Consider the following 22,247-nt stretch of genomic DNA (forward strand, 5'->3'; position numbering starts at 1 on the left):
ACTAAAAAAGCAACCCCAAATCACAAGTTATCACAAGTGTTTCTATTTGGGCAACTTCTTTGCAGGATAAGGCAACAGTTTTGTTTGTAATGAATGAAACCGCCATTGCGAGTTGAGGGGCCTTATCTTTAAAGGTAGGGTCATGGATTTGCAAACACCCCAAAAGTTAATGACAATAAAAACTTCCTAGGTGAAAAGAACTGCAGCTGTTGATTGTAGAAACTTTTTTGAGAATGGTTTCCCTCCAAAGAATTATAGTTTGAAATTTTTTCACCCCAAAACATTTTAATCCAAGAAAGATTCGTGCTTAAATCGTTTTTCAGATTGTTCTGGGTTTGGTGTCAACTGTGATAGCTCCAGCCAGAGATGAGGTTGAAACCCGCTGTTACCTCGCTAAACGAGGATGGATTTGGACGTTCTTGTGGAAATACTGCGACAGTTTTTTTTGCTGTTTTCTTATCAAGTGCACACTGCATTCAGCTGAAACTTTCACATGTGACTTCCATTGTATCCTTCTTTGTAATGTTGCCAATTAATCAGTATTACGTTGACAAAAACCAATCTATGACCCTACCTCTTACTTCTACATGTAACAGAATCTCTAGCTTGTGTATCACATTACGCCCGGACAGGCTCTTGTACTTGTCACTCATGTAGGAACATCTGTGACAATGTCGGGAGCGGGTACCAATCCAATTTCAGAAAACTAAGATTGGAACATCAGGTAATGACTTAACATTGGTCAGAATGTTATGACAGATGAGAAAGATAATACAACATGACGGATGGCTTGATGTTGTTTCCGTGAAACTAACTGATTAATTAAAAGCAAAGTATGAAATTGACAAATATTAAAGGTAGCTTTAGAGAAAGAACCCGTCCATATGAAAAATGTTTCATGACTTTGAAGACATTTTGTTGAATCAAATCAATCAAGCTGTTTAAAGAATGTATGTCAAATTGATTTTCATTCAAAAGTATATTATTTAAAAATAACAATAAAAAGAATATCTTTTTGACCTTTTTTTTGAATTTGAAAAAATTATTTCAGATAATCTGTTTGTTAGCACTTTGTGACGACAAATTTCTACCGAAGGGACGTACATGTAGGTATAAGGGACCAATCGATAAAAGTATTGCTACACAACTCACATGGTTTAAATCATATTAAAATGGGAAAGGGGCCCTCTTTGGATTACTATTAAGAGATATTTATACATGGAGGAAAATCCTGCTATAAAATGGCCCTGAATAAGTCACAGTTTCCTACAGCTGCTTAGCACAAGAAGGTCCAACAATGCTTACCAGAACAACTAGTACAATCTGAACTAAATGCCAAATCAACAACTGCATAATGGGCAATGGCTAAGCAAGTAAGAGGTCAGTAAAACTACTGTGGCTGAAGCTGGACAGTTCTGTTGAATATTTTTGCTTGGAGGCACATACTGGTACCTGTGGCCTATTTCAAGTTTACATAAGAGGCTACTACAAGATAAGCATACCCCAAAGTCCCTGTACCTTGTTGTCACCTGCAACTAGATTGGACCCCAGGCCACTTACCATATATAAACACATGGAAAAACATTATCATGTTCAAAGACAGGCAAATGCAAATGCCATTTGACAGAAAGCGTTTTTTTTTTAACGCCCAGAAAGCGATTGTCTGTTAGTGCACCTCATAACCCAAAGCATGTCTGCTCCTTTTCCCAAAGGGGCAAAGTATTTGCAAGCACTTAGGTGAGTCAAGTACATGGCTCCAACTGCACACTGGGCTCCTTTTGATAGATCTACTAAACAAAAAAATATTACTTTGTTGTTGAGCAGAAGGCAGTGGACCAGCCACAAATAATCATTTAACACATCAACATTTTAGCTGGTAACCTGTTTCTAGTATACACAGCTTCTTCATTGCTTAGTAAGACAGAGTTCTTTTCAAACATACTAAGTTTTTAAATGACCATCGGTTCTTTTCAGAACCAATACGACTCAAAAGAGATATTCAAACAATGTGACCGCAAACCACTCAATGCATATTGACATGCAATCAAGCCGTAGAAAAACACCTGACGACAGCTAACTCAAACTTGGCCTTAGTTGTTTTACAATGCTCATGCAGAATTCAATTGTTTGTAGACTAGTGGCTCTGCTATCCAATTCTTAGTCCGTAATGCTTACAATATTGCTTTATGCATAAACGATACACTCGGTTGTTATTGCAAGCTTCCCATCACCAAAAAGCAAACTTTAGCAGCTTGTGATTCACAATGACTGCATGATATTATTGCACAACAGCGTATAAATTAAGAAAAAATCTTTAAATGTATATCTTTATCTCTCTCACATAGATCCCTACAGGAAGGCCAAACATTGGTCCGGCAAATGTAAAATCTAAAGTGCTGCAGTACCCGCTGCTAAAAAATAGGATTCAAACTGCCTCTAGCTACCGGGCAATCTTGGAGGTCTAGTTGGTATGACACTGCTCTAGAATTGCAAAGGTCGTGGGTTCAAATCCCACTCGAGTAATATGCCTATGATTTTTTTTTTTTCACAGAGATCGAGCCAGTACTGAGTTAACAGTGCTAACACACATTGGCGTATATGGGTAAAACCAAAAATTAATAATATTCATATCCTCAAGTCATGGGGAAATAACTATGAATGTTTTATTTCCATTGGACCCAATGGTGTGTAGCCTTCCTGCAGGGTTGAGATTGATGTGCACACAGTGCCTCTACGGATTGACTTTTAGAAAGACAAATAAAGTTCACAGGTACATGTGACACTCTCCCACAAAAGTGAGAAAGATTCTCTGTAAGCTGAGAACTGTGATCTTGGGGTGTTCAATACTTCAGTAAACTGGAATAAACTGTTCAAGACACTGCAGTGTACTTGTGACTCACTCAATAGATTCAGTTTCCGACCAAACTCTGATAGACCCCTTGCAAAGACCTCAAACAGTGCCCTCATTTAGGTCAAAGGAAGACCTAGATGAGAGTTGTGCGTGGCATGTATGCTTGCACTTTTCAATCTTTGACCTTAGTGGCCTATGCAATGGGTGTATGTAATAAGTCGGTAAGAAGTGCTTGATAACAATGTTATCTGCACTTCAAAGCTCAGTGTGTTGCAAGACACAAACAATAACCATCAGCTGGCAAACTGTACTGGCTGAGTGATTATTTGATGTGTTTTTTTCTCTCAAAGAGTTTGTGCTTAGCAATGCACTTAAATATAGTCCATGGCCCATTTTCATAAAGCTTGTAAGCACCAAAAAATTGTCAATAACAGAAAAAATCTTGCTAAGCAGAAACAGGTAACCAGCCAAAATTCCATAAAGTTACATTGTAGCAGCTGGTTCCCCACTCAATTTTTTGCTGAGCAAAACAATTTGCAATTTCTGCTTAACAGCTTTATAAAATTGGGCCCTGGTGGGCAAATCTATTTGAACATAAATACCACATCATAAAGAATGATTTCATGATTCATTGCCAAGGTTTGAGCTCTCATATTGACGTACCTTTCTTTCCAACTGGTCAATCTTGCTGTCTTGGTTGGCTACCTTTTGATGTAACTGCAAGGGGGAAAATACACCATTAATTCAGGGTGACTATAGGTGCGAGACTTTGAATGTTTGCAGCACTGCAACTAAAATTATACCTCTAACCCTTGAGACCATTCATTTCTGTACAATCATCACCAAATGCCCATGTATGGGCAATACATGGTTTTATATATTTATTTTTTAAAGAAATTGTTATAAAAGTGTTTGAAAAACTAAGATTTGTTTTTAGAAACATAGATACAAAATAATGTTAACATGGGAAACATTTGACAAATTCAATTCAGGTCACAAACTTTACTTTGACCATTTTTGGTTGAGTTGAAGTAGGTCAAATCTGGCAGCAGTTTGAAGTCAGTATGGTCACTGAAGAGTTAAAGGTAAAGAGTTCTGTTTTGTATAGCCCCTTTGTTGCAACATGGGGGTGTAACAAAGCAACGTCCCCCACATGACGTGAAAGTGTTGTAAATTTGACGCAACAGCAGAAGTGTAGGTTTTCAAAATACTAATATTTTGATCAATAATAATGAAAATTCAGAAGTGTACAAAATATATCAAACATATTTAAATGATATACAAACACATTAGAAACAAGTTTAAAAGGCATTCCTGTTAATTTTGCTCAAGAAGCTGTTCAACAATCCATACTGGCATCAAGATAATCATTTTCTAAAGAATACTCACCCTCTTATTCTCAGCCTCCAGGTATATAAGTCTCTCATTCAGCGCCTCAATCTCCTCATCCCTCACTCTGTCTCGGATCATCTGAAGCCTCACCGAGTCCCCAGACCCCGACAGACCATCCAGACACAGTGGAGGCACCGATGGGGGAAGGCCGTGGTGAGGAGGGTGACTGCCGCTACTAGGCAACCCGACGGAGATGGAACTCGCATTCAGCGACTTCTGGTTCTGGGAAGCTGAGAGGCTTGAGGAGACGAGGTCCGGGTGGTCGTTGCTGGTGGGATGGTCCACATGAGGAATGTTTTGAGGATTGGGGGCTAGAATTTGAGGAGTTGGGGGCTCTCTGCTCTCCATGGGAATAAACTCAGCATCTTCCAACTCCTGAAATTTATAAGAACAAAATAATCATAATTCACATCTAAATGTTCACATATTTTTCTTTGTGATCCAAAGACATTATTTACAAAACAACTCATGTGCTACCAAACTGGTCCTTCAGCATGCACTGCAATTGGTTGCCTCCAAGTTGCCTCGATCCAGCTCAAAGCCAAAACCCAAGTTGCTTGTAAAGATAGACCTTATCAGAAATACAATACATTCCTTTTACACGTACATCTCAGCACAAGAACTCTCTTTGCTTCTATGGTCCCGGTTTTTGGAATAGCAACAACCAATCAATTAAGTCCAAAATCTCTGTGTGTTTTTTTAGGAACTCTTTCAAAGAGTATCTTCCTCATGGCAGATTTAAAGTTTTTAGTCACCTCTTACCTCAATTTCCTTGTCAGATCATTTGTCCTCATCAGATCAATTGTACAGTCTTGTCATTAATACATTAACTAGTGATTTAGTTCCTTATTTAATTAATTGTGTATTTTGTTTTTCTCTTGAAAAAAAGAAGAAAAGGCACTCCGCTACAAGCCTTGTAGCGGAGTGCCATTGTTTTTCAAGTCAAGTTTACTTATTAGGATTTTGGCTACACAAAATTTTCTTTTTGCCTTTATGTTAAACATGTATACTGTTCAGTATGGAAATCAATGTAATATTGAGTTGAATTGAATACCCACCGCTACTAGCCATGGAGGCATACTATTGTCTTTATTTCCAGAGTTTGTATCACAACCAGAGTCGGTCACACTCAGTCCATCTTGCTCCTCATCATTGCAAGTTGAAGCAACCTCACTGGCAGCGTTATCTGAGGTGTCGTAACTGGCATTAGTGAAGACGCTGTCGTCCTGACTCGTATCCGATATCCGGGAATCTGTTTGGAGTAAAGTCAATAGTCAGACAGACACATGGGGGCAGCAGAGACAATTGCCTCGGTGTCCCTTGAAATGTTACAGAAGAAAGGTCTTTAAAGGTACACGTTTGGTAATTACTCAAAACAAATATTAACTTAAAAACTGACTTGGTAACGAGCATTGGCGAGCTGTTGATAGTATAAAACATTGTGGGAAACGACTCCCTCTGAAGAAACGTAGTTTTTGAGAAAGAGGTATTTTCTCACTAACATAATAAAAGATTTCTAGCTAGGAGTCTTTTATTCCTATCTGAAAGCACACAAATTCGTCAAACAAGGGTGTTTTTTCTGTCATCATTTTCTCTTAACTTCGATGACCGATTAAGCCCAAATTTTCACAGGCTTGTTATTTTATGCTTATGATGGGATACACCAAGTGAGAACACTGGTCTTTGGCAATTACCAAACGTGTACAGTGCCTTTAACACAACACCCAGAATAACTTTGGATTTTCCCTCAATAATTTTCTGGCAGCTGACCCACCAGTGTTTCCATTTGTGTAGCGAGCATTAGGCAGGCACCTACCATGCTCATTATCAAAGAGGCTCTGGAAGACACGCCTTGTAAAATCCTTTTCCGCGTAATAGTGCGAAACCCCTGATTCAAGGCTTTTGTCCTGTCCCAAAAAATAATGAGGTGGGCACCGACATTTTTTCAGAATACCGAATTGGTTAAAATAACACAGTACTTTTGTGTGTACATTTTATCACTCAGTACATACCTCTACTTAAAATGAAGCTGTCTTGGTGTGGTGAACGAATTGTTTTAGATTTCAGGACTTTTTCTGTAAAAGAGTGGGAGAGAAGTTATTAGTGTTAATAATGATAAGGTAAACTGCATGACACGCTCCACCATACACACCTCGAACAAAGCACTGCAAACTTTGCCTTTATGGGAGAAATACTACATTACAACCGTCATCAACTGCATCAATTTGAACTCAGTAACTGAATATAATAGATTGATCCATTAGGCTCCGCCCACGACGCACGTGTGAGCAAGAACACGTGAGCCTCTCCAATGCCTTTCTGCACAACTCTACCGCACGCGCCAAGCATACGCGCACGCATGTCGGACTTTATTTGCCGGACCTTCTTTGCAGTGTGATTGGTCCATTCGCAATGGGCGGAGCTTAATGGATCGGTCTATTCCACTTGTAGACATAAGAGAGGGTTTCTCCTCTCTGAACATGGATGAGCCCCACGCTTTTCTAGTGGGTGCACCCTGATTCAGTGAGTCTATTGAGCCCACCATCACTTGGGCAGTAGGGCTGGCGCAGTGGTGTCTTCCCTCGCCTTCTACCTCATGTTTCTCTGTGGTTTTCTAGAACTGAAACTTCACTTTCTGAGAGTCCTTGGCTTCACATCCGTAATTGATTAGTTAAACTTATTGAGAGTGTATCGTATTGCCGGACTTGCTTGAATGCACACACTGATCTCTTATACCCTACTGTTTGGTCACATTAAGTGTGGATGCTGGTTTTTGACACACTTTTTTAAAGCCATTGGACACTTTCGGTAAACAGTATTTTCCAAAGGCCCACACTTCGTGTATCACAACTTATATATCAAACAATAAACTTGTGAAAATTTAGGCTCAATCGGTCATCGGATTCGGGAGAAAATAACGGGAAAACCCACCCTTGTTTGCGCATGTTCACCGTGTCATGACATGTGTTTAAAATAAATCCGTAATTCTCGATATTGAGAATTGATAATTGTTTTAATGCTTTCTCCAAAAGTAAAGCATTTCATGGAATAATATTTCAAGAGAAGTCTTTCACCATTACCTTCTGTAAACCCTGTAGGTTATTTGTAAATCTGTGAACTTGTTTTTTTTTTCTGTTCAAAAAGTGTCCAATGGCTTTAATACAAAGTTTAAAAGTGCGTAACATTACCCTGTTATTATTGTAATGATACTAAAAATGAAAAGGTTCAGGCGATCTGATTTGTCGACAGCACTCACCAACATTTACAATACAATGCCAGTGTCTACACGACACATCGGACACAAAGTGGAGAGAACCAAACATTGGTTTTGGCGTTGGTACAGACATCTTCTTGCGGTGGGTAAGGACTGGGTCAACTGGGATGCCAAGCCTTCCACTGTCCACATTCCCAAAGGAGAAGATTTCATTATCTGCAATAAGGAATCAAACATAAAGAAGATTTGTTAAGGGATTGTCGTACTCTCCTGCCCAACTGGCTCTTTTCCACACAAATCTGCAGGAGAAAGTCCACTGTGTGCAAACAAATGTGGTTTCCAATAGAACCAGATGTACAAACAGAAAACATCCATGTACCCAATGCTAGCCTTGACGGTATGGTACTTTGTGGCAGTCTGTGGTACCAGTGACGTCAAGCCGACGTTCATATGTTTCAAAGCCCTCTTCCCCAAATACTGACAGGTTTGAGTGTGGGCGTTTGGATGAAATGTTAGAGTGGACTGTGCAAAAGGTTGAGAGAGCCTTGCATTCCCCTGTCAATTAAGCCATATCCGAATCTGCAGCTACAGTTTTGGCTGACTTCTTGTGCAACATCATGCAATGAAGTATAGCACATTCTTAGCAACCCACTTAGCAACAGTCATAGCCACACCTCGCTTAAAATTAATGCATGAGGTACGTCACAATTCTAACCCAAAACGAGGCCATAGGTGCAGCCACAGCAAGTGGTGGCGGACTTACGCCCCTAGCATTATTTTGGGTTAGAATGATGACGCCATGCATAAATATTAAGATAGTCATATAGCTGTACATGTAATTCCCAACTCGGATAAGGCCTAAATTTAACCTGTATGGGATACAAAATGGTGCATTTTAACCATTGGAGTGTCCTTGAAACGTCCACAATCTATCGTACTCTTGAGAGCACTGCCCTATAACACAAGGCCCAATCAGGCCCCAAAAATCTCTATGTATGTTAATCATTACGAATCTTACCCTTGGTTGCGATGACAGTAAATCCATCCCCACATGCAGCGCGAAGAACCTGTTTACTACTGAGCAGTCCAGCTATGACATTGACCCCTGACCTTGGTTTACAGTCTCCTACACCCAGCTGACCATGCGTGTTATCACCGAAGGTAATTAACCTCCCAGTATCTGGGGAAAAAAGTCATAAAAGTTAAAAGTTTTGTACAATACTAGTACGATTTTGGCTCAACTAGTTTTGCTCCGGGAGCCTCAACATGGCAAGAGATCAGAGAAGGCGTCCCGCAAAAACATTTGGGGCCACCCTGGAGCAGGACTCTGGCATTAACCGTGGTGACTACTGGCAATCATGGAGCAAAGACCAGTGGAGAGCCGTTGTCAGAAACAACCGAGTCGCTCGATAGGATGGTTAAGACGATTCGGGTAAAAACTCTGCAAGCTTTTTCGTTTGATATTGTTGGATGCTTTTTCTGTGGTTTATTGTTTTGTATGTTCTTCGTTGCTTATGGAATAGGAATAAAAAATAAAATAAAATTAAAAACTCTCCAGAAGAGTTCTTCTAAATAAAACATTTTGGGCAAACATGTTTTTTTCTTTTGAAAGAAAGATAAATAAATGTTCTTTTTTTAAAGCTTACCCTAACAATGAAAGAATATCATTTTAGAAGGTGGTTTACATTTAGTGCAAATTTTTTGCCAAGAAGGGGTTCACCCCAATACTTCTGCCTCACACCTCTAGAACCCCGGTTCAAGTCCCGCCGAGGGCACTATGTGGATTTGGTTTTCAGTCTCCACCCACATGGGTTTTCCCTGGAATATTTCTCTGGGGTTTCCTCCCACATCTTAAACTGAAACGTTCTTCCTTGTCTCCTCTCCATGGGTTCTCCACTAGTACCATGATTAAGTTTGCTTCTCTGAGAATCCTTTGCTACCCAACCAGAGTTAAAATATACATATAAATAAATAACAACTGACCATCTATGACGGCTGAATGATCCTTTCCAGTAGACGCTGCTATGATGTGATATCTATTGAGTGGTTTAACTATTACTGGGATGTCCTTCCATGGTATGTCATAAATCTCCTGTAAAATACAGCATCGATAACGGTGAAATCTCAATTATATCTAATCGGTCACTAATTGAAATGATGACAAGAATGTTCCACCACTGCCTACCTGGTGTACTTAGATACTTGTGCTACTCGTTAGCAAGTTGTTTTGGCCTGAGCACATGAGTGCTTCAAGTTACTAGGCATTCTAGGCTTACACAGCTAGTGCAAAAAATTGGCGCTTGCACGTAAGCTGAGATTGGTGATCGTAAGCGCCGAATTTGGCGGTAAGCAGATCCATGAAATTGGACCCTTTACCCAGCAAGTAGATATAGACATGGTGTTACTGCAAACCAAATGAACAATGATAATTAACAACTTGTACAAAATTACTTTAAACATTTATACTTTATCCGAGTATACACAAGAAGGTGACTAAATTACCTTGACTTGTCGTTTTTTGAGTCCTTTGGTGACGGTGTTAAAGCCCAGTTTGTTATTCTCATTACTGCCGCACGCCAACACCTTACCGTCTGAGGTGACAAAGAATGTGCCATCGATTCCAGCACACACTGATCGGATTGTTTTACTGCCGCAGATTTTAACCTGCAGGAAGAGAAGGTGATATAAAACTCAGTCAGGACATACAGCATGGGTAATTAAAATAAATCAGGGGAAAATCAAAATGATATTCATAAATGCCTCAGAAACCACGTCAATTTAATTTCGTGAAACGCAATATAGCTATTAGTACCAGCCAGTAATCTATTTTTACCTGTGCGCACACACAACTCAACGCGCCCCAAACAGAATTTTGTTTAAAGTTTTTAAAAATGTACAAACTTCAAAAATTCACTAAGAAGCAGATTGTCTTTATTTGTAAATTTTGTTCACTGTAAAGAAAAGGGGCATCAATGAATGGGAACAAAACAGCCGTTTAAAACCTTGTAGGGTCGTGGACGTGTGATGATTGACATTAATTTGTTATCTATCACCATTAGAATTTAGAGAAGGTAGTATTTCTTAAGGGATGTACTTGTCAATGTTGGTGGACTTACTTTTTGTGGTAGGCTGTAATCGTCCTCACCTCCAAGCCCAAGACGACCTGTTACAATAAGAGAAACGTTACACTTGTTACATTTCATTGGCGCTTTCACAAGACGGCGACTTACATATTTTTTTAGTTAGATATGTTTCACTCCTAAGCTAGGAGCTTTTGAAGAAGAAGAAGCTCCTAGCTTAGGAGTAAAATGTAACTAACTGAAATAATATGGGACTACCATCTACGTTATTTTATAAACCTCTTAAATCATGTATATAACACTTACCAAACTCCCCACATCCCCAGGAATACACCTCATTGTCTTTGGTCAGTGCTACAATGTGGGATTCTCCACATGATACTTGCTCTACTGGTCGACCAGTGAAGAACTCTACCAGGATGGGCGTGTTCACCTCATCTCCCTCCTCATTATCACAGCCCAGGCAGCCGTAATAGTCGGAACCAAATGTGTACAGGTCACCATCATCTAAAACAGAACCAGAATATAAGTCTTTATACAGTGCTAACACATATCGGTTGTATAAAGAGCAAAACCAAAACATATACTCTTTATCCCTGATGCAAAATTATTGGATTGAACTTCCTCTAGCTACTGGGAAATCTCTGCGGTCTAGCTGGTAAGACACTGCTCTTGAATTGCAAAGATTTGGGTCCTGCTCCAGTAATATGCCTCAGTACGGGTCACTATTGTCTAAAATAGAACCATCACGTGTCTTTGAATTTGAAAAGAACTGATGGGCATATGGTGCTAACACACATCGGTGTAAGGGTCAGGCTTTGTATCCTTTGGAAAAGGCGCATTATAAATACAGCTATCATTATCATTATTATTATGAAACCAAAATCAATGTTCTTTAACCCGATGCAAAAATGTAGGATTCCAACTGCCTCTAGCTACCAAGCAATCTCGGCGGTCTAGTTGGTATAGAAGTGCAACGGTGGTGGGTTCGAATCCCACCTGAGTAATATGCCTGTGATTTTTGTACACTGAGCTTGGGAAAGTACCGAGTATACAGTGCTAACACACATTGGTGTAAGGGTAAAACCAAAATAGCTATTGTCTCTAAATTGGTACAACATTGGGTTACCTCCGAAAACATTCTAATAATGCTTTTATAAAAACCAGGGACATTTTAAGGATCCCTTTTCACTTATTAGTTTCATATTGAATGAGAAGTCATTGGTTTGTTAAAAGGTATAATATTATTCCTCAATAAGCAAACTACATGGTCTAAAAATAATAGGCTTTCTGGGATCTCAAGACCAATCCACACACTAAGTTGGGAGATAATATGCCACGCCCTTCTTTAGTTTTCACCAAGACAAATTTGTCTTTGTTTAAGCCATAATAACCCTGACATTTGGCCAGAGGGTTATAAATTAAAAGCTTCTGGAGGATCCCAAGACCAATCCAAACACAAAGTTTTGTTTATTGACATTTCAAGTCCTTCCTAAGTTATGGTAAATGTGTACACGCAAGTGTGTTAACACTTGTAATTGGGGGAACTCCTAGTGTCCCTGAAATACTTTGTGTGATTTATTATTATATTGTGTAAAAGACAAGGGAATGGCCCTTCTGTAAGCCCTTCTGTAAGCCCATGGTAACACACAGCCTGTTCGGTAGTTTCACCAACCGTGGGCCACAATAATATTTATTATCAAACACAGTTGTTGAGATATAAACGCTGGCATGCTTTACCTGTGATGCACGCTGTGAACTCTTCCCCGCATGACACTGCCTTGACATTCTGTAAACGCTCTACTTTCTTAGGGTTCTTATAGAGGGCGTTGTCTCCATGACCAAGCTGGCCAGCCAATGCCTGCCCTCCTTGCACATTCTAAAAACAAAACACAAAAGCCAGAATTTCATCTCCTTCTACGTACAGTATTAAAGACAGTGGACACTATTGGTAATTGTCAAAGGCAAGTCTTCTCACTTGGTGTATCTCAACATATGCATAAAATAACAAACCTGTGAAAATTTGAGCTTGATTGGTCGTCAGAGTTGTGGGATAACTATGAAAGAAAAAGCACCCTTGTTACATGTAGTTGTGTGCTTTCAGATGCTTGATTTAGAGACCTCGAGTTCTAAATCTGAGGTCTCAAAAACAAATTTGTGGAAAATTTCTTCTCAATTTCTCAAAAAACTAAGTCACTTCAGAGGGAGCCGTTTCTCAAAATGTTTTATACTATTAACCTCTCCCCATTACTTGTTACCAAGTGAGGTTTTATGCTAATAATTATTTTGAGTAATTACCAATAGTGTCCACTGCCTTTAACATAATAATAGTAATATTTCGTTGGGTCAGTTCTCAGGCTTGTTAATTGCATTTTCACTGTTGGAAATGATCAAAAGGTACAAACTCAATACAATAAAAATCCCTAAACCAGGGTGAAGTACAGGAGTGACACTCACGGCCCAAGTGTAGAGCTCCTTTTCCACGGTGACTGCTGCAAAATGTTGGTTGCCTGCTGCAACTTGTAAGGCACTAGTTCCATGTTTGAATTCTACAAGCTTGGAGGGTGTCAACCGGCCACCTCCCCAGTAGTACACCTATTCACAAAGGAGAACAACAGCCCTATTGAAATTATGAGCACAATTCTGAGCAACAAGCTAAGGATACCTTTGTTGGACCATTTCAAGGGGCACATAGGCAAGGACCAGGGGCAACGCGGGGCAATTGCCTCCCTTGTCTTGGGTGTTATTTACAGTAATCTAAAAAATGCTAGCAAATGTTGTGTTGACAACTTCACAAACTTAAAGGAACATTACAGAATTGGTTTTGCTAACAAAACTGTTGCTGGCAGTGTAAGAGCTTATATTATCCATCACATACATAAACTGACAAACCTGTAGAAGTTTGAGATTGATCAACCATCTGGGTCACGGGAGAACAGTGAAATAGTTACAAATTTTGCATTGCCTCAACGCCAGATCAAAAAGAAAATAAAACGCTCACTGAGCGAAACAAAAACTCAAAACGCGAAATTAGATTACTTATTTCTCATCAAATATGACGTTTCAGACAGAAATATTTCAAGGGATGTTTCTACTATCATCATCATTAGACCGTGTAAGTTTTGTTTACTTACCAATTCTGCAACGTTCCTTTAACAAAATGTACAAATAACGGAAACAAAACTGATGCTGCACAATGCCATTCACAATGTATGTGGTGTAAAAAACAAGGGCTTGCCCTTTACATTAGCCTGGTATCCATTGTCTAAGACTAGTGAACACTACTTCTCAACTTGCCCCGTGGGCTGCTAAAAACTTAGCAAGTTTCTTGTTCAACATGTGAATAATATTTTGTCTCAATGTTTACATATATTATTGAGTGACTGCATGTAATGGGAGACTTTTGGGACGCTTGGTGGCAGCAGACTTACCAGGTAAAATCCACTGTTCTTGGTAATGTGCGCATGCTCAGAACTACGTAAACGATGGAAATTTACCTGGTAAGTCTGCTGCCACCTAGCGTTCCAAAGTCTCCCATTACATTCAACTAATGAACTGGTTGTGATTGCTACCATTAAAACATCTGGTCAAGTAAATATTTTCAGCTACATTGGTTTTAAAGATTACCTCCCCTCCCCCCATGAGAGCCCAAAATAGGTTAATTAACACCACTACTAAACTTACCCTGTGGGCTACTTAAAACATCGCAATCTACTTTTTATAATGCTTAATATTTCTTCCTATCCAGCTGTGAATGAAAATTTGCAAAAAGTGATAAAAGATCTTTGAGTGTCTGAATGTAACTTCATTCAACTAATAAACTGGTTGCGTTTGCTACCATTAAAGACAGTGGACACTATTGGTAATTGTCAAAGACCAGTCTTCTCACTTGGTGTATTCCAACATATGCATAAAATAACAAACCTGTGAAAATTTGAGCTTGATTGGTCGTCGGAGTTGTGGGATAACTATGAAAGAAAAAACACCCTTGTCACACGAAGTTGTGTGCTTTCAGATGCTTGATTCTGGACCTCAAATTCTAAACTTGAGGTCTCGAAATCAAATTCGTGGAAAATTACTTCTTTCTCGAAAACTACTCCACTTCAGAGGGAGCCGTTTCTCAAAATGTTTTATACCACCCACCTCTCCCCATTACTCGTTACCAGGTAAGGTTTTATGCTAATAATTATTTTGAGTAATTACCAATAGTGTCCACTGCCTTTAAATCACAAAGGCACATTGATGACAATAAATGTTTGAAACTTGAGCTACTAACACTTCCTGGGTGCAAGTTAAATGCACAGTTTACTAGCCCAGTGGGCTGCTACTAATCAATCTTAAGCATAATATCTTAAGCGGAACACCTACCTCACTAGTCTTGGATGTAACGACAGGCACTATAGTCTCTGTAGCTGTACTACTTGCCATCCTGGCTTTCCTTGTGGAGGCATTCAAAGCCCACACTCTCTTCTCCATAGCTCTGTAAACCAAAACAACATGTTTAATAATATAACAACATTTTCAGTACAAATTTAATAGTGTCTGTTTTTGTTAAAATAACTCCTGCGTATCTGGCTATGTCTTGCACACCAACAGTCAATGGATGAAGCCATGCACCAACAAAAAAATAAGCTTAAAAATGTCAGACGGATTCGCAGGCGAAGACTTCGCAAGCGAAGATTTTGTAAAATCTCAAAACAGAATACATTTTAAATGTTATGCGATGTTTTTGAATTCCTCATTAAAGGCAGTGGACACTTTTGGTAATTACTCAAAATATTTTTTAGCATAAAACCTTTCTTGGTGACGAGTAATGGGGAGAGGTTGATGGTATAAAACATTGTGAGAAACGGCTCCCTCTGAAGTGCCATAGTTTTTGAGAAAGACGTAATTTTTGACAAATTTGATTTCGAGACCTCAGATTTAGAACTTGAGGTCTTGAAATCAACCATCTAAACGCACACAACTTCGTGTGGCATGGGTGTTGTTTTCTTTCATTATTATCTCGCAAGTTCGATGACCGATTGAGCTCAAATTTTCACAGGTTTGTTATTTTATGCATATGTTGAGATACACCAACTGTGAAGGCTTGTCTTTGACAATTACCAATAGTGTCAACTGGCTTTAATCCAAAAATTAAGCCTGCTAACATTGTTAGCCAAGTGTGCTAAAGGCACTCTGCCAACCAAAAAATGGTTGATGGCCTGTTGCTTCGACCCTAGCTGAGTCTTTCTCAAAGGCTACAAGTCTTTACTTGGATATGTGACAAATGCAACTAAACAGTCAACACTCCTACTGATGATGGAAAACGCAAAATCAGGAAAAAACGGTTATGTTTAAAAAAAATTCAAACAATTTTTGTAAATACAGGGTTCATACGCACATTGATCTTACATGTGAAGGAAACAAAAGAAAGCTGGCCCCCTCGCCCCCAACCAAGCTGACCTGCCGCCATCATTGTCATCCCAAGCAAGCTCGCCCCCAACAAAGTCACCCTGGATACTAACAATAATGCCCCAGAAAATATCGCCCCCAATAAATACAATAAATATAAACAGCTCCTTCACTATCCATAACAACAATCTGAAAAAAAGCATGACCATTTCTGTAACTGCCCAATGTTGAACAAGGTACAATACTACTCAACAAACTCACTCTTTAACAACTGCCATGAAGGGGTAGTTCAAAACCTGACTGGCTGATGGCCGTTTCTCTGGGTCCTAAATAGCATGTAAAAAGATGAGACCATTAATAAGAAGTTAGTTACTCATTGACTGGAGTCAGTGACTCAGATATGAGCGCAAAACTCACAATGGGGGGACTTAGAACCATTAGTTTGCAGGCAGCTCACACTTACAAGGTAAAATTGATATGTAGTTCCGAGCATGTTCCAAAATTAGCTCAAATGTAAAACTGTGAATATAATGTTGTTCTTCTCACTTTGATTCTGGTCTTGTACAAAGTCTCTGGGGTCGACTTCACAAAGAGTTAGGACTAGTCCTAACTTAGGACTAGTCCTAGGATATACACAAATTGCATGGATAGTGCTCAGTTAGGACAAGTACCTGGTTCTAACTCGAGATAAGACTAGTCCAAACTGTCCAAACCCACCCCAGGTCCAGTAAAGGTTTTGAGCTACAAGCCAGCAGTATTGTTGATTTTACCACAAGTTAGAGCCCTGTGATGATGATGATGATGAGGATGATGAAGCCTAACAAAGATTAACACAATATTGATACTAACCTTTGACAAAAACTCACAAACTAAAGATTTTATTTCAGCTGAGTAGATCGGATCAATAGTCTCTTTATCTATTTCTTTCTGAACGATTCCCCAAACCAACTTCAGTGGATTCTGTCAAAGACAAAAAAAGTAAACGAAGATGTTGAAAAGCGGGGGGAAAAAACAAAATTGTAACTAGCATTGGTTTCATTATCACTGGTAATTCTGGAAAAGTGTGTTCATATAATAAGTAAATGAAGCAACCTACCGATGCATCGAAACTGCGTTTCAATGTCAGTAGTTCGTATAACACACAGCCTATTGCCCACATGTCACTTTTAGTGTTGTACCTGGAACATAAAACAATAACAAATGTTTTAAATTGATCATAACATTTGATTAAGTAGAGCCTATCAAAACAATCAGAAAAAGTTTTTTTTTTAAAAGGCACAAATATTGACTGCTTCAAGTGCTATAATCAAAAATATAACTCCCAAGGTGATCCCTGGAGTGTTCTATTTTTTTCCGAGGTGAAGCTGAGGGAAAAAAGACTGCTCTGAGGATCACCGAGGGAGTCATAGTTTTAACCATAGCATGAGTAAAAGCAGTCAATATTTGGTTAGTAACAACCCATAGGTGTTTTGTGTCTAGGGGTCTAGGTACAAAGAAGCTCATGTTGCTAGGGGTGTAGTACATTGGTTGCTATGGGATAGTACATCAGTTGCTATGGGGTAGTTCATTGAATGAAACGGGTATAGTGTACGGATTGCTGCGTGTATAGTGCGGGCGTCAAGTTCGCATGGTTTTTAGTAGTAAAAATAAAACATATCATGTGATGTGCTTCGAAACAGTAAAAAGCAGAATCTTTCTAAAGGTTGTTATGATGTTTAATATGAAGTCTATCATCATTATTTGCTACAACTGCCAATAAATTGTTCTTATTCTGAGAAACTGATGAGGAAAAAATAAATGAGTCTGTTTGATGTTTAAAGGTACATGTACGAATGTTCACTTACTGTTGGCCTCGCATAAGCTCAGGAGACATGTAATACGGTGTACCAACAACCTGAAAAATAACAAAAATAAAACAAACTTTTGGTTGAAACCTATGAATCAAAGAAACTGACAACTGAGAGGGCCCTCACATCCGTAACCCTAACCATTTGATATTGCTTGTTTGATTATGTTGCTTAGAAGACTATTTCAGCCAAATTTATCTAACTTGGCATGAGGTCAGGCAGACACTCAAACCACTGGTTTTGATGAAAACTACATTACACTGTTGAATAGCTTGTGTTGAAGTTTCATCTTGTTTAATATTTTCACCAAGTGTATACCTGCTTTAAAGTATCATACAAGATTGGGAGAGCTGACAAAATAATCGCGGACAGAGTTCATGCTTCATAATCATACATAAAATAAAATACCTGTGCAAACTTTGGCTTAATACAGGTTTTTGAGTGAGGTGAAACCGTGAAAAACCCATCAAATCGTTCAGCTTGTACACACATTGTCATAATTTTGATTATGACAACTAAAATCAGCTGTTGCAATATGTTTTTGTTTTCAGATACAGTTTCCTCCAACATGACTTCATTTCAGAGGGAAATATTTCGCAGACAAAATAGTTCTAGTATGAACTTCATACTCACTAAGCTTTCAGTGTAAAGTTTAACAATGATGTTTTTTTCCTGACCAATTCTGTTCAATACATTTGAATGTCTTTTCAAAAGTCACCAGACAAATTTTGACTGTCAATCACACACATACACTACCAAGGAAATGGACAATCTCAATATTTTGAGGGAAAAACCCTGAACAATGTAACTGTTCATCAAAGTGTTTTTTATAGAATTATCTGCTCTGTGTTGTTTAGTACAATAATCACAAACAAAAAGTTTACTCAACTGTCTCAGCCATGTCAGTATCTTTCAACACTTTAGAGATCCCAAAGTCACCCAGCTTTATCAGGCTTTGCTTGGTCAAGAAGATGTTCAATGTCTTAATGTCTCTGCAACAACAAAAATTGATAAGAAGTGAAGTCTGAAGCTTTGCATGGTGTAGAAAATAAGAAGTAACTATAACTTGTAATCTTTACGGTACAGCCAAGTGTAAATCTCTCCTTTTGAAAGCTCTGAGAGGGCCCAATTTCATAAAGTGGTTTAGAGGAAAATTTGCTTGAAAAATGTCTTTGCTAAGCAAAAGATAAGTGGGGCACCAGTCACAACACTAAAACTTAATGTAAGTTTTGCTGGTAACCTGTTTCTGGTAAGCAAAACTTTTTTGTGCTTACAGGCTTTATGAAATATGGCCCTGTCCAGTTCTGGGACAACTGCAAAGTTAGTAAAGCAATAGAAATCAAGTCACACAAAATAGTTACACAAGACAACAACATCTGGTCACCACCGCTCAGGCAAATCCTTCCAACAGCAGCTCACCACACCACCGCCACACTCAGGCACAGACACACATCCAACTAGCAGACAACTCCCTTGCATCACCGGTTAAGAACAGCATGCTGTCCGAATGTGCATCCCTCAACCTCTAATTAAGCCTCATCATCACCAGCAGTCAAACATTCTCCTGAAGATGAGCAGAGTATACTGTTTAAAACATCAAGACCATTGCTCTTTTAAGAGTCAACACTCCTCCCCAAACAAGACTACCAAAGAGAGCCGATCCCTCCATGTCCCAACTCTCTCAATACAAAGCTCCGTCCCAAACTAAACAACTAAAATCTAAAAGTATGCTTGTATACAGTAAAATATCACCAGCAGGCATACCATAGCTACAACTCATGTGTTATCATTAATAACAAGGCGCAAAGTTTTGTTGAACTATATATAATATAATTAATAATTTGGGGGGCTAATCATCCTTACTCGCCACTAGAGCTGAATTGCGAAGGAGGCGGAGCCGCCCTACAACGTGTTCGAGGAGCAGGCATGCAAGGGCGCCTTCAGCTGCCAGCCACATCATGGAGCATAGCCAAGATCGAAAGTGTTTGACTTTTACCGAGGGAGGAAAACCGGATAGTCTGGAAAACCCTTGTGGCACAGCAGAGAACCAACGCACAACTCAACTCACATATGGCCCTGGCCGGGTATCGAACCGGGGTCACCTTGGTGAGAGTCGAGCGCTTTACGCACAAGCCAACCGTGCCACCCTCATATATGAACGTACCTGTGTAGTATCCCAATGCCGTGGATGTGATCTATTGCAGATAAAATTTGAAAAAGATACCAAACAACATCCTGCAAAGAAAACAACAAAACGTCATGAATTACGAGTGTGTCTGACCCACAACTTCGGGATACCAGCACACTGGTTCCTAGCAACGTTCATGTAAGTAGTTGTAGCAGTACACTCCGACTAAAAATTCTACAAAATAATTCTACAAAACAGAATACTTGCACTCTGACACTAATAATAACAACAACTAGTTTTTATATTTTTATAAAGTACTTTGTCTTCAGGTGTCTCAAAGCATTAATCCTTATTTATTTCCAGACACATTTTGAAAATGTATGCCATTATCATAACTGTTTATGCAACACCTTGTAATGTTATCACGGTGCTGCTCTGCATACAGCAGCCATAACCAGATACACAGTGGCAAATCTCTTCTATTGCTTAGCGGTAACTGTAATGGGTTCTTATGCATAACGCAGCAGGCATGGAATTACAAAGAAGCCACGGAAGCCATGGCTCTTATTGCCCTGGTCTTGGCCAGTGCCCCTTCAAAATTTCCCCATAGTCTTTAAAGATTTCCAATGGAAGTGCCATTTGAAACGTGAAAATGTCCTCTCAAAGATGACATTTCAGGCCTGACACAGCACAGGGTACCAAAATCTAATTTGAAAGAATAGGCAATAATAAGTAATAATGGTAAAGTGTCTTGCTTACGGACTCTTACTCACACTCTGCTGATTAGAAACACCAGAGCTTGAGTCCACGGGGCTTGACCGCTCGGCCAAGACACCTTACTGAATAAGTATGTCAAACTTGAGCAATCTAGCAAGGGTGGGTAAGGGAATTAGTTTTTCAGCAAAGTCTCAAGCGGACATACCTTTTCATCAAACAGGTCACTCTGGTGAACAATCTTCTCATACAAGGTTCCGTCTATACAACAAAACAACAAAAGGTTAAAGTTATTATTAATATGATTATTATTATTTATTGGGCCATTTCACAAAGTACAGTAACACTACTTAGAATAATGTTTACAGAGGTACCTGTAGGCATTTGGTAAGGACAGAACATGGGGTGGGAGAGGGAACAGGTAGGATCAAAGACGACCCAGTTCAAGCTGGCCAGGAACAAAAGTATGCTTTTAAAAACTGTGACCCAGGATTGGTATTACTGAGGATTAGTAACAAATATCATTGCTTAATTTTAGTCTGAAAGTTTTACATTGTGTTGCTGAAACGCAGGGATTGAGGAAGCAGGGACCTACCTTTACTCACATTAGTTGATTTTTAATTATTGAGGCAATATGAATTTCTACCTGAACTCACAGTGGTTGATTTCTGAAGATTGATGCAGCAGCTGGGTATACCTTAACTCACATTGACAGTGGTTGATTTTGAAGGATTTTTTTATTTTTTATATATATTTTTTTTTATGCAAGTCGCCCAAAACAAGACTCAAAGCCACTCTAGGTTAAGGGCTACAAGGAAGAAAACATAGACATGCAGAAACTCAGTGGAGCTGAAGGTAGGAATTGACATTCCTCTTAAAAGATGGAAGATCATAGGATGAAGGGAAACATGCACCAGGCAAGGAGTTCCAAAGAGATGCAGTACGAGGGAAAAAGCTACTGGAGTAGTTCTGTTCTACATCTCGGCACAGATACAGTATAAGGATGAGAACAAGCAGAAAGCCTGGTCTCGCGCTCAAACACCCTGACAGGAGGAACAAGGTTGGATAGACTGGTGGATTGAGGCAACAGGAATTCCTACCCAAACTCACATTTCAGTTCAGTTCATTTCAGTTCTTTACTATTTTGTCCACACACTATGCAATTATTTACAATATTAACAAACATACAGTAGACTTAAAGGTTAGATATAGTAAAACCATAGCAATACCAAATGGTAGAAGAAAATTAAATAGACAAATATATGGTAAACAATTACATGCATGTGGATGGAGACCCTCAAAAAGCATTGCTTGTCTGGTAAGGACCTCAAGGAAAGTACATTTGATTTTGCTTAATTACTTTAGGCCTACTCACAGAGAAAAAAAATTTTCGTGAGAGGGTCTTACCATTTGCATACTCCATCTCGATGAATAAGGCGCTCTCATCCACAAAGTGGTTGTAGTAGGTGATGATATTGGCATGGTTAAGCATGGCTAGAATATCAATCTCATTCTGTGCATTCAAGCGGGTCTTCTCATTGGCTTGAGACAAGTTGATCTCTTTCCACACAACCAAAGAATTATCCTATGAAGTAAAATAACAACAAAATAATTGTCATAGAAACAT

The 22,247-nt window shown here is 39.2% G+C and overlaps 1 protein-coding gene across 1 annotated transcript in view; it reads right to left on the reverse strand.

Annotated features, from left to right (window-relative positions):
• The window catches only part of LOC139935858 (serine/threonine-protein kinase Nek9-like), a 40,231-nt gene that overhangs the window by 16,896 nt on the left and 1,088 nt on the right, over nt 1-22,247 (reverse strand). Inside the window, exons 2-22 of the mRNA XM_071930472.1 lie at nt 22,028-22,205; nt 20,829-20,881; nt 19,943-20,013; nt 18,668-18,770; nt 17,776-17,825; nt 17,028-17,109; nt 16,781-16,891; nt 16,193-16,257; nt 14,906-15,017; nt 12,995-13,132; nt 12,278-12,416; nt 10,844-11,044; nt 10,574-10,620; nt 9,960-10,121; nt 9,441-9,549; nt 8,476-8,637; nt 7,500-7,673; nt 6,256-6,318; nt 5,302-5,495; nt 4,241-4,618; nt 3,515-3,568 (exon numbers count right to left, since the gene is read on the reverse strand). Coding sequence (XP_071786573.1) covers nt 3,515-3,568; nt 4,241-4,618; nt 5,302-5,495; nt 6,256-6,318; nt 7,500-7,673; nt 8,476-8,637; nt 9,441-9,549; nt 9,960-10,121; nt 10,574-10,620; nt 10,844-11,044; nt 12,278-12,416; nt 12,995-13,132; nt 14,906-15,017; nt 16,193-16,257; nt 16,781-16,891; nt 17,028-17,109; nt 17,776-17,825; nt 18,668-18,770; nt 19,943-20,013; nt 20,829-20,881; nt 22,028-22,205 — 2,646 coding nt within the window. The remainder of the gene's footprint in view (nt 1-3,514; nt 3,569-4,240; nt 4,619-5,301; nt 5,496-6,255; nt 6,319-7,499; nt 7,674-8,475; nt 8,638-9,440; nt 9,550-9,959; nt 10,122-10,573; nt 10,621-10,843; nt 11,045-12,277; nt 12,417-12,994; nt 13,133-14,905; nt 15,018-16,192; nt 16,258-16,780; nt 16,892-17,027; nt 17,110-17,775; nt 17,826-18,667; nt 18,771-19,942; nt 20,014-20,828; nt 20,882-22,027; nt 22,206-22,247) is intronic.

The sequence above is a fragment of the Asterias amurensis genome, chromosome 1 (assembly GCF_032118995.1).
Source record: "Asterias amurensis chromosome 1, ASM3211899v1".
Taxonomy (NCBI): Eukaryota; Metazoa; Echinodermata; class Asteroidea; order Forcipulatida; family Asteriidae; genus Asterias; species Asterias amurensis.